The sequence below is a fragment of the Canis aureus genome, chromosome 15 (assembly GCF_053574225.1).
Source record: "Canis aureus isolate CA01 chromosome 15, VMU_Caureus_v.1.0, whole genome shotgun sequence".
Classification (NCBI taxonomy): Eukaryota; Metazoa; Chordata; class Mammalia; order Carnivora; family Canidae; genus Canis; species Canis aureus.
In genome coordinates, this window is record NC_135625.1 from 29,757,916 (window position 1) to 29,771,161 (window position 13,246).

Sequence of the window (13,246 nt, forward strand, 5' to 3'; positions counted from 1 at the left end):
CCTTTATGTTGGCCCATCGCCAGTATCCAAGCTGGCAGGGCAGCCACTATATAGAAATGGCAGGTTGGTAAAGAGTGAACCGATACTTAAAGCTTCCATCCAGAAGGGACACACATCACTTCCATTCAACATTTCACCGAAGAGCACAAATCAGATGGTCACAATAGTTTCAGGGGAGCAAAGAACTGCAATCCTACCATGTACCTAGAAGGAAAACTGGAAATATTTGATGGACAGAGCTAATGGCTACCACATGTTCCCAGCTGAATTTAAGCAGTTAAATTCTCTGGTGCTCCTAAAGTGGGTATGCTGATAAAAACAACTAAGATCCAGGCATTTGGAATTAAGGATGCCAGATTCCCTCTCCAAAACACCTTTGCTTGGCCTGCTGCTCACGAAATTGATGATGGCTCTTATTAAAAATCACATCCAACTGGAACATGGATTGGGTGAGGCACAGTAGAGGATACCATAGTGAAATGCAGAGAAATGTGAACAACTTTGCTACCTCAGGCCATAATATCTTATTCATATACTGAAGCTAAATCTCTTAAACAGAAATAAAAAGAAATAGCACTCAGGCTTGAAATATTTGGAAGGAAAAGGGGGGGCCAAGGGTGTGACCCTATTTAAAAAGCATAACTCAATGAGATTTCCGGGATTAATTATAAGCAACAGATTCCAATAGAATAGTTGGGAATCTAACATGACCAAACCTGGTTAACAGAGATTGATCATTGCGTAGCCACTAAAAACAAACAAACACACGAATAAATAAAACCTAAAGCCCCCCAAACTATACCGTTCAGAGCTGCAGTTTCAGGCAGTAGAGTCTTCTGCTGAACTTGCTCCCAGGGCCCTCTTACAAGTAGTACTCAGAGACTTCATGAGAGAAATCTCCTCAGTGGGAAGAACCTTGGCCACAAGATTGGCTAGCCACGATTCATTTCAGAGTTTCAGCATATGTCTACTGAGTTACTACAAATGCACCTCAGATGAATTTAAAGAGCCAAAGTTTTTTATGACTTTATAAAAATTGAGTAAAATATATTGGTCAAAATTGAAAAACATGTATTTTGGATGGACAAGAGCACTTAAAGCAAAAGAAAAGAAGCAATGAGTTATATACTACCTTAAAAAACTAGTAAGATTGGGGAGCGCCTAGGTAGCTCAGTTGGTTAAGTGTCCCACTCTTGATTTCCGCTCAGGTCATGATCTCAGGATTGTGACACTAAGCCCCAAGTGGGCTCCATGCTGAGTGTGGAGCCTGCTTGAGATTCTCTCTCTCCCTCTTCCTCTGCCTATCCCCACCCCCACTCACAATCTCTGTCTCTCTCTCTCTCAAAAAGAAAAATTCAATAAAAGCTAATAAATTTGACTGCAAACAATGAGGGAGGTATCATAATATAAGTGAAACAAACAAAAGACAAATAGTGATATGGAATTCAAGCATTATAACAAAGTCTCTATGTCACTGAAGTATGAAAAGTTTTTATAGTTCAATAAAAAAAATCATAAAATCACTCAATAGAAAAAAGCAGGAGGAGGCAGACCTACTTGAATTAAAATTTTCTTTTTTTTTAAATGATTTTATTTATTTGACAGAGGGAGAGATAGAGAACAAGAAGGGGGAGCAGCAGGCAGAGGGAGAGGGAGAAGAGGGCTGGGCAGGAGCCCAATGAGGGCTCCATCCCAGGACCCTGGGATCATGACCTGAGCCAGAGGCAGATGTTGAACAGACTGAGCCACCCAGGTGCCCTTTGAATTAAAATTTTCTGAAAGTCATTCCGAAAGTCAATAAATATCAGACCTTTTGCCCCACATGACTGGTTTTTGGGTTTTGTTTTTGTTTTTGTGTTTGTTTTTCATTCTAAGTGCTTGGTCTCCTTCCTCTATTTGGCTTCTGTTGGATTACCCAGGGGCCTTACCCTTGGCCCGTTTGTTCTATCAATAGGCGCTCTCTTTGAAACATCATCCAATTGTAAGGCTTTAATCCCCATTTGCCAATGAATCGATATCTGATCTCTCCCTCCAAAGTCCAGATATTTATATCAAACTGCTGATTTTAGATCTCCACAAATATATTCCAAAGAAGCATGCATAAGCCTCTGGACTCAGAACAGTTAAGTTTTATAAACTAACACCAGCCTGTTGTTTAGACAGATGAAGGATGGCCTAATGAAGAATATGGATCATGTGGTTAAAATACAAAGAAAAACTTGGCAAGGACTAGCTTTGGTATTTGACTTCTCACTGTGCACTAGCAACCCATAATTGTTATCAGATTCTGTTTTATGTTGAGTGGATATGGTCCAGAACTGTGAAAAATATCTTCTCTTATAGGAATGTGAGGGCAATCTGACTCCATCTGTCACCTGGTCGACTGCCCTGGGGTAAACTAGCTTGTTAGGCAGGTGACCCTCTCCTTTCTTACTTATCTTAAAACTATGTGCTTGGTCACAAAACAAAAGAATTTCCCTAATGTGGAGCAAAAGAGTAGCCATGACCCCTCCTACCCCCCCCCCATATTTCTCCTAGTCTAATAAATATCACTTAAGCATGAAACCCAAGTCCATATCTTTAGTCTGTGAAAACAGCTGCTGAGATAGTCAAGTAGCCATAATTTCTGAATCATTTGTACATTGAGCCAAAAGTTCAAGGTAAATGGTACGGAGATTTTTATTTGAACTTTTGTTTAATACTGTTTCTGTCATTTTTATGGAAAATACTTTAATTTTATTGCTTTATTATCCAATAAAATTGGGGGTTTTAAATATGCTATACCCCTAGGCTATATTTTTTGTAGCACAGTGAATTTATATTTAATAGTCTTATGTTGGTTGAACATGGCAATTATAATTTTTTACTGTCTGCAAACCTTTTATCTTTCCCTCTCCTCTCTTTCCCTGACTCTCAACAACTATGGAGTAAATATATTCACCTAGATGTCATACACAAAATTCAAAATAATGATTTCTTCCTTGTTATGCCAAACCTCTCTCTTTCCTGGATTCTCTCTCTCTCTCTCTCTCTCTCTCTCTCGAGTAATCCACACAGTAGCTAAATGTAGATATCATACTTGATACCAGTTTCTCTCTTTTAATCAATTGGTCACCAAAATTTACCCATTCAATGATCCCTATTATTTTTCCATTTTTCATCTATTTTCTCTGCTATCACCTGACTTCAGACCCTCATAGCTCATCAGTTAGTCTAGAACAATGAGTCTTTGCAAAATATACTTGTAACTGGAAGAAATGCCATTTGAATTAAAGACTGAAAATCTGGGATCAAAGTCATACCTATATGCTGAAGGTCAAGGATTTTGGATTTTAGTCTCCACACAATAGGAGTGATGTTACCAAAGCAGTTTTAAAATGTTAACCTAGAATGATAGAGATGTATTGAAATAAAAGCATACTGCAGTCAGAGAAAGAATGAAAAAGTTATTCTAGTAATTAGGGCATGATGAGATAAGGGTCTAGCTATTGGAGTTTCAACTGGAAAAGTTAAGGAAAAGGATGAATTAGAAAATTACAGAAACTTAAAAGGTTGACTAGCACATTATTTGTCTACTTATTTTATTTAAATATCAACATATAATAAAAGATTTCATTTTACTTCCCATGTAAATAGGGCCTAGTGATTAAAGAATCTTCATTGTAGTTCACAATATCATCCAATTTCAAATATAAAGTCACTGCCACATCAGCCATCAAAAGCAAACTCTATTTGTGATGTTCAAAGGTTTAGTTTTATGTTTGAAAAACACCCCAATGCTTTGAATTCTATAAAGCTCTTTAAGCAAAAAAAGAACATACATGTCTCTTCCACATTTATCATTTTGTTCAGCAGAGTTTTGTTTGGAAAATGTCTGTGATATCCAATAACAAAGTTCCAGATGGAGGAGGTGAAAATAGACATATGTTCCAGCTGTTTTTAATCTCTCATTTTTTTTGGCTGTAGTTAAAATGAAACACACCCTTTAAAAGACAGAATTGTCACTTCAAATGTGAGGGGTTCATATAGTGGCCACTCACAAACTTCTGAATCTTCTATTTTGTATCTGTGCTTGTACATTCTTGTGGCATATATGTGCATGCATGTGTGAGTATGTGTGTGTAAACAATTTGCCTGAGTAGATCTTGTTCTCCAGGTGGAACTACATGCACTGCTAACACTCTGCTAGACATAAAATCTCCAGTGTAAATTCCTGGGGCACCTGAATGGTGCAGGTGGTTAAACCTCTGACTCTTGGTTTCATCTCAGGATGTGATCTCAGGGTCATGAGATCCAGCTCCATGCTCAGCGCAGAGTCTGCTTGACACTCTCTCTCCCTCTCCTTCTGCCCCTCCTGCTCATGTTCTCTCACTCTCTAAATAAACAAACAAATAAATCTTAAAAAATTCCCTTGTGTACTATTACATTAAGGTACCTGATATAGGTGGATCTTACTTAGCTTTGGCAGATTTCTGGTACCAAGGAGTGATCAAAACTAGGTTCAGAACAGTTATTTATGGAGTTCCACCTTAACGAGTCTTATTTGACCAGTATCTACAGGCATCTCAAAGTCAGTGTACCCTTGTGGTAATAGAACTGTTCTGTGTCTCCACTGATCAGTGTCAACATCCAGCTGTGATACTGTATTATAGTTTTGCAAGATGTTACCACTAAAAGAAACATCAAATCTCTCCGTGAATCTACAATTATCTCAGAATAACAAATTTGTTAAAAACTTAGTCATTTCAATTATCATGCTCTGCCCCAAGAAAACAAATGTCTTTTATCTTTAAAATCTGCTGGTGACACCGGACATGTACCTGATGGGAACGTAGGCATCAACTTTGTTCTTGCCTACCACCCCCCATATTCAATCAGTAAATCCTGCTGATTTACTTCCTGTTTCTAGAAACCATCTATCTCTTCCTCTTTCTCTTTCCCACTACCTATGCCATGTTTCAGAGCATTTTTAATACTTTCCTTGATTAACAAAACAGCCTCCATTGGTCTTCATGCCTCAAGTCTTATTATTTCAGAAAAGTAATTCTAAATGCAGCTGCATATTATACTTTCCGGGAAGCTTTTTAAGAATAAAAACACAAACAAAAACAAAACTATTCCCAGGGGCACCTGGATGGCTGAGTCGGTAAAGTGTCTGACTTTGGCTCAGGTCAAGATCTCAGGGTCCTGGGTGTGTCCTTCTCCATCTTGCTCTCTCCCTGCCTCACTCCACTCTAACTTGTACTCCCACTCTTTCTCTCTCTCTCTCAAATAAATAATAAAATAAAATAAAATAAAATAAAATAAAATAAAATAAAATAAAATACTATTGCCAGATATCTCAGATATCTACCCCACAACAATTAAAGGAAAGTCTGGACATTGGTTTACTTTGAAAGCTTCTCAGGTAATCTTTATGTGTAGCATGGTTGAAATTATTACCTTGAATATCTGTCTTCAACTTAAGATTCTAGAATGATTTAACTAAAATGAAATTCTGGGCATTTCATTCTTCAGCTTTGCCACTCCAAAGCCAGGGTTTAATTTGTGTCCCACCCCAAATTCACATATTGAAGTCCTAATTGAAGTACCTCAGAATGTGACTTTATTGGGAGATAGGGTCTTTAAAGAGACAGTCAAGTTAAAATGAGATCATGGGCTGTGCCAGTATGATCAGCATCCTTATAAAAAGGGGAAATTTGGACACAGACATGCACACAGGAGGATGATATGAAGGCAAGGATTGAGGTGATGTGTCTAGACGCCAAGGAACATAAAAAAAAAAATGTCAGCAAACCACGGAAAATGAGTCAAGAGGCAGAGACAGATTCTCTCACACAGCCTTACCCCTTTTTTCCCCTAAAGAATCAATATTTTGCTAAAGAATTAATAAGTTTATCTACATCGGCAATACTGTCAAAATGAAAATATTAAATATCTTATTTATGGTGTTATCTTGAAGATAAATTTGTGCAAATGTTTTGTTTTTGTCTCTCTCTTTTTTAAGATTTTATGTATTTATTCATGAGAGACACAGAGAGGCAGAGACATAAGTAGAAGGAGAAGCAGGCGCCTCTTAGGGAGCCCGATGCGGAACTTGATCCCAGGACACTGGGATCACGACCTGACCTGAAGGCAGATGCTCAACCACTAAGCCAGTCAGGCATCCCTCTTTTGTTTTTGTCTTAACACGACTTCATTGAAGAAAATCTCTCCGGGGTATGTACAAATCATACATCCTGACTTGGGAAAAGCTGCTATCCTAGAGCAACCTGTGATGACCTCTAGAGGCTATAGAAACTTTTTTCATTTAAGAAATGAAGTTAAATGAATGGGGTGCTTTCCCCAAATCTTTCTCCTGCATGGGGCCTAGAATTTTTTCCATCTGTTCTACCTACTTCACGTGTGTGTGCGTGCACACACACACACACACACACACAGATGGTGGTTATTTTTTTTCTTAAAGATTTTATTTATTTATTCATGAGACACACACACACACACACACAGAGGCAGAGACACAGACTCCATACAGGGAGCCCGATGTGGGACTCCATTCCAGGACTCCAGAATCACGCCCTGGGCCAAAGGCAGGCACCAAACCACTGAGCCACCCAGGGAGTCCTCTGGTGGTTGTTTTTTAATAAATTAAATTTTTTCTAGGTGGCTTTGTTGTGTGTACTCCAAATTGCACAAAATATAATATTTTTTAAGATAAGGGGACAAAATTAAAGACAAAAAAAATAAGGAAGAAAAGAGGGAGCTCAAAGAGGAAAATAGGCATTTCAAGGCCCAGCACCCCTGGTTAAATTCTTGAAAATTATTCCTTAGGCTGATGGCTTTACACTTTAACACTGTCAAGAAGCAGCAGTTGCCACTCTCTGTAGCCACAGTGTTAGAACAAAGCCCAAGATCTTTTAGGCCTTTTTGGGATTTGAAGACCACAGAGTCCTAATCTACAAATTTTACTTAAGTCTATTATGCTGTCATTTACAAATTGGCCCATCTCAAATTGGGAGCCCTCTATAACAAAGAGCTCTAGAATCTGTTCAAATTGCAATAGAGCAGTCATTCCATTAGTGGTCCCTCTCACTGCCCCAGAGAATTATTTACTGAAGAGGCTTTAGTAAGCTCCTTTCATACTTCTCATACTTCCTAAAATTTCTGGGCCACCCATAGATTTTTGGTGGGGGGGGAAGAACTCCCTTCTAAGTTCCATGACAGTGGCAACTGCATACCAAGCTCTTCTGGAAACAGAGGTTCTCACAGGCCCTGAGCCTGTGAATCTCCATATCTTTCTGATCGTGGAGGCAGCGTTCTACAGTCTCTGCACAGATAGCATGGCCTCCTTGTTAAGACAGAAATGTTACCTATAAGATACAGTGAAGTCTGGACCCTTTGGAGTATTCCACCTATAGGAAAGGGAGGCTCTTCTGTCCTCAGTGGCTTGCCAGTTGATAGGTGCTAGAGGAAGCTACTTCTCCCTCGAATCCCTAGCTATTTGGGTAACCCTTTGATCAAATGAGTGAACAGCAATGGGAATATGTATCCTTTATGGACTGCATCAAAACTACCCACAATGGAGCATACTGGAAAGCTGCTGCTTTTAATTCCTCAACATGAACACCCTTGGTAAAGAAGGGTAGCAAAATTAGCTGAACTTTAGGTAGTCCTGTTACCCTGGTCAACAATTAGCTCCATCTGTGCATATTTACAGATTCTTGGGCCACTACCAGTGGTTCCACCAATGGTAGCAACAGCAATTACTTTTCCAAAGTTTCTCTCTTTGCTGAACATAATTATGGGAATCTCTTGCCTTACAGATAATGTAAATCAAGGTTACATATTAAAGCCATGGTAGAGGCCTCACTTTATCCACTTTGGAGCTCTGAACATTGTTAAAAGTGACTATTTCACTTCTAAAAAATAAACAATGCAGGGCTCTTGAACAAGGTATCCAGTGGAACTTCCACTGCCCTCACCTGGCAGGCTATAGGCTTCATGCTGTCATTATGTATGCTTTAGCAAAATAAAATTCAAGTAAATGTAATCTAGTGTATTTGCATATACCATACACCAGTCAGATATCACGGATGGATTATAATAGAGTCTGATTCTATTTTTGATGTTTGATAGTCAAGTTTCAAGCCCTACCCTTCTGCCCTGAGTTTGGGCTAGCTAATATGGAAGCCCAGGTGTTCCCTCATTTGTTACTGGCAGGAAATTCAAACCATGCTAGTCCCAGCCCACAGGTGGGAATCCTTACCTCAGTCCCACTCTAATCACTAGAAAAACCAAGCCAGTTTCTTCTCTCTTTTGGAGCCATTTTTAGATCTGCTTGGGAGCCTGCCCTATGTGCCCTCAAAAATCCCTCATTGTGTGAATAATAAACCTTTTCATCCCCTCTCAGACATTGTGTGGGGTCATCAATCTTGACATCCAAAGAGAGTTTTTGGTAGGGTGATCCACAGCGTACTTTCTCCTAAACCTCGGTTATTAACTCAACAGAGAGCTCAACAAAACTAGGCTTTAGGATTATTTGAGTCACTCTGATAGATTTTTGCATTTTACCCGTAATTTGAGTCTGTTGCAAATTGGAAAATCTCTGAATTCTTTATTCCAAAGGGTATTATCAACTAAGAATAAAAGTTCAGCTGTCTTTTCCTTTTCTGTTTCTTAAATTAACTATTTGTGTGTGTAATTTTCATCTGTCAATTCCAGACAAAATTAGGGGAGTACCCACACCTACATAGAGCCACAATTCCTATTTCCTTGCAAGTTGTTAAACTATGCTGCTGCAGAAACAACTAAGTTACTATATTAGGTTTCAACATGAAATAAACGAATATGTTTAAAACTGGAGGTATTCTGAGCTGGGTGTCCCAAACATTCCTAAACAGTTCTGAGATTGGAATTCAAATGACTCAGATGTTCAGAACTGAACTTTCTTTCCTCTCAAGTCTGGCACATCATTTACTTCTGTTTCAAGAATTTCATTATTATAATGTTTGTTATATGCATAGAGATTTGCAGATGCAGAATTTTTTGATAAAAGTTCTAGACGACAAAACATAAACTAAATAGATGCATATTTATATAATCTGTATATTACAACTACATAAATTCCATATTTGTATAATCCTCTCCAAGTTGCTGGATACATTTTTAGTGCATTGGGGAAATATGTGGTTTCTTAGCATTTGATCTGATGGACTTTCCTTTCCAGCTGTACTGGATTCTCTTGAGTGCAGCTATAAAGAGTTTGGAAAAAGGATATTCATTCCTTTTGAATTTATTCAGAGACAATAAAATATTTTGTTCAAGCTTAGCAGCAAGAATTTTTACCACCCTTCAAAATTGCAGAGAGTCATGAATTATCTTTAAAATTAATAATTCAGATGATTTTTGTCTATCCGAAAATGTGGATTCCAAAGAAATATTTTTATATTCTATAAAATGAATTCTGTATTAATTGGTCACATACTTCTGGAAAGATGTCTTATTAAAAACATTCTGCTAATTTGCCACTGGGAAAATATATGTATATTCATGATAAAAGGGAATAAAAAAAAAAAACAACAACAAAAAGGGGGAATCCAATCCATGAAAAGAGAAAGAAAAATTATAGAAAACAACAACACAAAAGCAAAATGTTGACACGAAAGAATATGCCAGCAGATTATTTTTCTTATTTTGTGCAAAAGACCTTAAATCTCCTGATTTTGATGTATTTATTTTTTCATCCATAAAACTTTTGTTTTACACCATCATGCTCTACTGTGCTAAGTACCATAGACACAGTAGAAGTCTCTACACTTGAGATGCTCACAATCAAGTAAGGAAGTAAAATACATTAAGGCTCAAGCATCATAATGTGAAGCTGTATTAATGCCTTAGGAGCGTAATTAATTCTGACTAGTCATTATTTTAGGGTTATGAGATGAATGTGATGAAGATAAGGTTTGAGGTCAAAGAGTACACCACACAATGATCATCTCAATGATACAGAAAAAAAAAAAAACCCAATCATTTGACAAAATCCAACTTTTTTATGGTAAAAACATTTGATACATTTAGAAGGGAATTTCCTCAAGATAAGAAGTCGTTTATTAAAAAACACAAAACAAAAACAAGAAACCCCACAACTAATATCATACTCAATGGTAAAAGATTGAAAGGTTTTCCCCTAACACCTGGGACAAGGCAAGGATGCCTGCTTTTACAACTTCTAATCATTATAGTACTGGAAGTTAGAGCTAGGGCAATTAGGCAAGAGGAAAAGAAAAAGTATCCAAATTAGAAGACAGAAGTGAAACTATCTCTGTTCACAGATGACATAATCTTACAGCTAGGAAGCCCTAAAGAATCCATTTTTTAAAATGTTAGAGCAAATAAATGAATTCCAGCAAACTTTCAGGATATGAAATCAATGTACAAAAATCAGTTGTATTTTTCTGCACTAGCAGTGGACATCCAAAAAGACACTGGATTAGAAAAAAATTCATTTACAATAGAAAACAAGGGAATAAAATATAGTATTTGGGAATAAATTCAACAAAGGAAGCACACAACTTACACACTGAAAACTATAAAACATTGCTGAGAGAAATTAAAGAAGACCTAAATTAATGAAAAGACATCTTGGACATGGATTGGAAGACTTTATATAGTTAAGATGACAATATTATCACAGCAATTTACACACTAAGTGTAGTCCCTATCAAAATTCCAATAATGTTTATGACAAAAATAGAAAAACCCCCATCCTAAAATTTATATGGAATCTTAAGAGTACAGAATAGCCAAAACAGTCTTGAAAAAGAATAACAGAGATGAAGATTTCACACTTACTGATTTCAAAACTAACTACAAAGCACAGTAATGAAACATTGTGGCACCATGATAAAGGTAGACATATAGATCAATGGGATGGAACTGAGTGCAGAAAAAAAACCCTCACATTTATGGTGAACTGATTTTTTACAAGAATGCCAAGACTTTGCAATGGGGAAGAACAGTCCCTTCAATAATTGCGCTGGAAAGACTGGATATTCACATGCAAAAGAATGAAGACTTATTTCACACCATAAATTAAAAAAAATAACTTAAAGTGGATTAAAGACCTAAGAATAATACCTAAGACCATTAGAACACTTAGAAGAAAACACAGGGACAAATATACATTGCCTATTAGCAATGGTTTCTTAAATATGATACCAAAAGCACAAACGGCAAAAGAAAAAATAGACAAATTTGACTTTGTTAAAATTAAAAACTTTTATGCAGCAAAGAATACTATTATGAGACTGAAAAGGCAGCCCACAAAATAGGAGACAATACTTGCAAATCAGATATCTGATAAGAGTTTCATATTCAGAATATACAAATGACCCTTGCAAGTCAACAAAATAGTCAACCCAATTGATAAACAGGCAGAGGTCTTTGAATAGACATTGTTCCAAAGATGACACATACATATGGCCTATAAGCACATGAAATGATGCTCAACCTCAGTAGCAAAATGCAAATCCAAGTAAAATGAGATATAGTTCACACCTACTTGGATGGTTATAATTCTTAAAAAATGGAAAATAACAAGTGTTGACAAAGCCACAGAAAACCTGGAACTCTTATACGTTGCTGGTGGAGATGTAAAGTGCTGTAACTGCTGTGGAGACAATTTGGCAATTCTTCAAAAAGTTAAACAGAATTACCATGTGACTCAGCAATTCTACTTTTAGGTATGGACCCTAAAGAATTGAAAATAGGTGTTCAAACAGGTATTTGTATGCCAATATTCATAGCAGCATTATTCACAATAACCCAAAGTGGAAACAACCCAAGAGTCCATCAGCTGATGAACAAATAAATATACATGTAATGTACATGCACACAATGGTATAATTCAGCCATAAAAAAGAATGAAATTCTAATACATGGTACAATATGGAAGAAACTTAAAAACAATTTTCAGTAAATAAGCCAGACACAAAAGAACAAATATGATTTTATTTATGTGGAATATCAAGAATGAGCAAATTCATAGACACAGAAGTACATTAGAGGTTACCAGGGACTGGGAGGAGGATAGAATAGGGAAGGAGGTTATTGCTTAATGGATCTGGAGTTTCTGTTTGGGGTGGTAAGAAACTTTTTGCACAACATTGTAAATGTAAATAATGCCACTGAATAGTACAATTAGCCATGGCTAAAAATAGCAAACCTTATGATTTATATGATTTATATACACATATATTATCACAAAAATAAACCAAGGTACAAAAGAGAGTATATCATAAATTATCTTTGGTGTTTATATTTACATAAACACTGGAAAGATATAAGAAACTAATATAAGTGCCTACTTAGAGTTACCATGAATATTCAGCTCATACACACTAGTTAGGTTGTATTGGCTAAAATATAAGAATACTCTGTCCTGGGACACTTGGATGGCTCAGATGTTGAGCATCTGCCTTTGACTCAGGTCATGATCCTGGGGTCCTGGGATCAAGTCCCACATCAGGTTCCCCACAGGGAGTCTGCTTCTCCCTCTGGCTGTGTCTCTGCCTCTCTCTCTGTGTCTCTCATGAATAAATACATAAAATCTCAAAATAAAAAAAAAAAAAAAAAAAAAAAGAGAATACCCTGTCCCAATTGGTAAGTGGCCACTCCCCAATTCCCTGAATTTCTTCTACCTCTGCTCTCATCCTGGGATGCCTGATTGTCTCATGATCCAGCAGGAAAAGAGTTAACTCAAGCAGGCAGGGATCTGGCAGGCCAGCCTAGAAGTGCAATGGTTATAGGGTGGCAGGGAAAGTACACACTAAACCTTGAAACATCCCTTTGATTTTTGAATCATGTGACTGTATTACCTATTTACTATGATGAAATATAAAAAAAAATTAAAAAGTATACCAGCTATAAAAGACGATTAAGGGATCCCTGGGTGGCGCAGCGGTTTGGCGCCTGCCTTTGGCCCAGGGCGTGATCCTGGAGCCCCGGGATCGAATCCCACGTCGGGCTCTCGGTGCATGGAGCCTGCTTCTCCCTCTGCCTGTGTCTCTGCCTCTCTCTCTCTCTGTGACTATCATAAATAAATAAAAATTAAAAAAAAAAAAAGACGATTAAGAGAATTTGAGCAAAACAAATGCATACTTGTAAACCCTAGTGGCACAAAAAAAGAAAAAAAACAAGATTGCTCGGGGAAGTGCAAATTTCGTGTAGAGGCTCAAATATGGGGGCA

At 37.3% G+C, this 13,246-nt stretch overlaps 2 protein-coding genes across 5 annotated transcripts in view; one reads left to right on the top strand and one right to left on the bottom strand.

Annotated features, from left to right (window-relative positions):
* Window positions 1-13,246, bottom strand: part of C15H8orf48 (chromosome 15 C8orf48 homolog) — a 33,172-nt gene that overhangs the window by 16,598 nt on the left and 3,328 nt on the right. Inside the window, exon 2 of one of the 3 annotated variants that reach the window (XM_077848968.1) lies at window positions 12,919-13,087. The exons of the other annotated variants lie outside the window; for them this stretch is intronic. Coding sequence (XP_077705094.1) covers window positions 12,922-13,087 — 166 coding nt within the window. The 3' untranslated portion in view covers window positions 12,919-12,921. The remainder of the gene's footprint in view (window positions 1-12,918; window positions 13,088-13,246) is intronic. 3 annotated transcript variants of the gene reach the window in all.
* DLC1 (DLC1 Rho GTPase activating protein) overlaps window positions 1-13,246 on the top strand; it is a 495,960-nt gene that overhangs the window by 14,460 nt on the left and 468,254 nt on the right. The gene's annotated exons all lie outside the window — the stretch shown is intronic.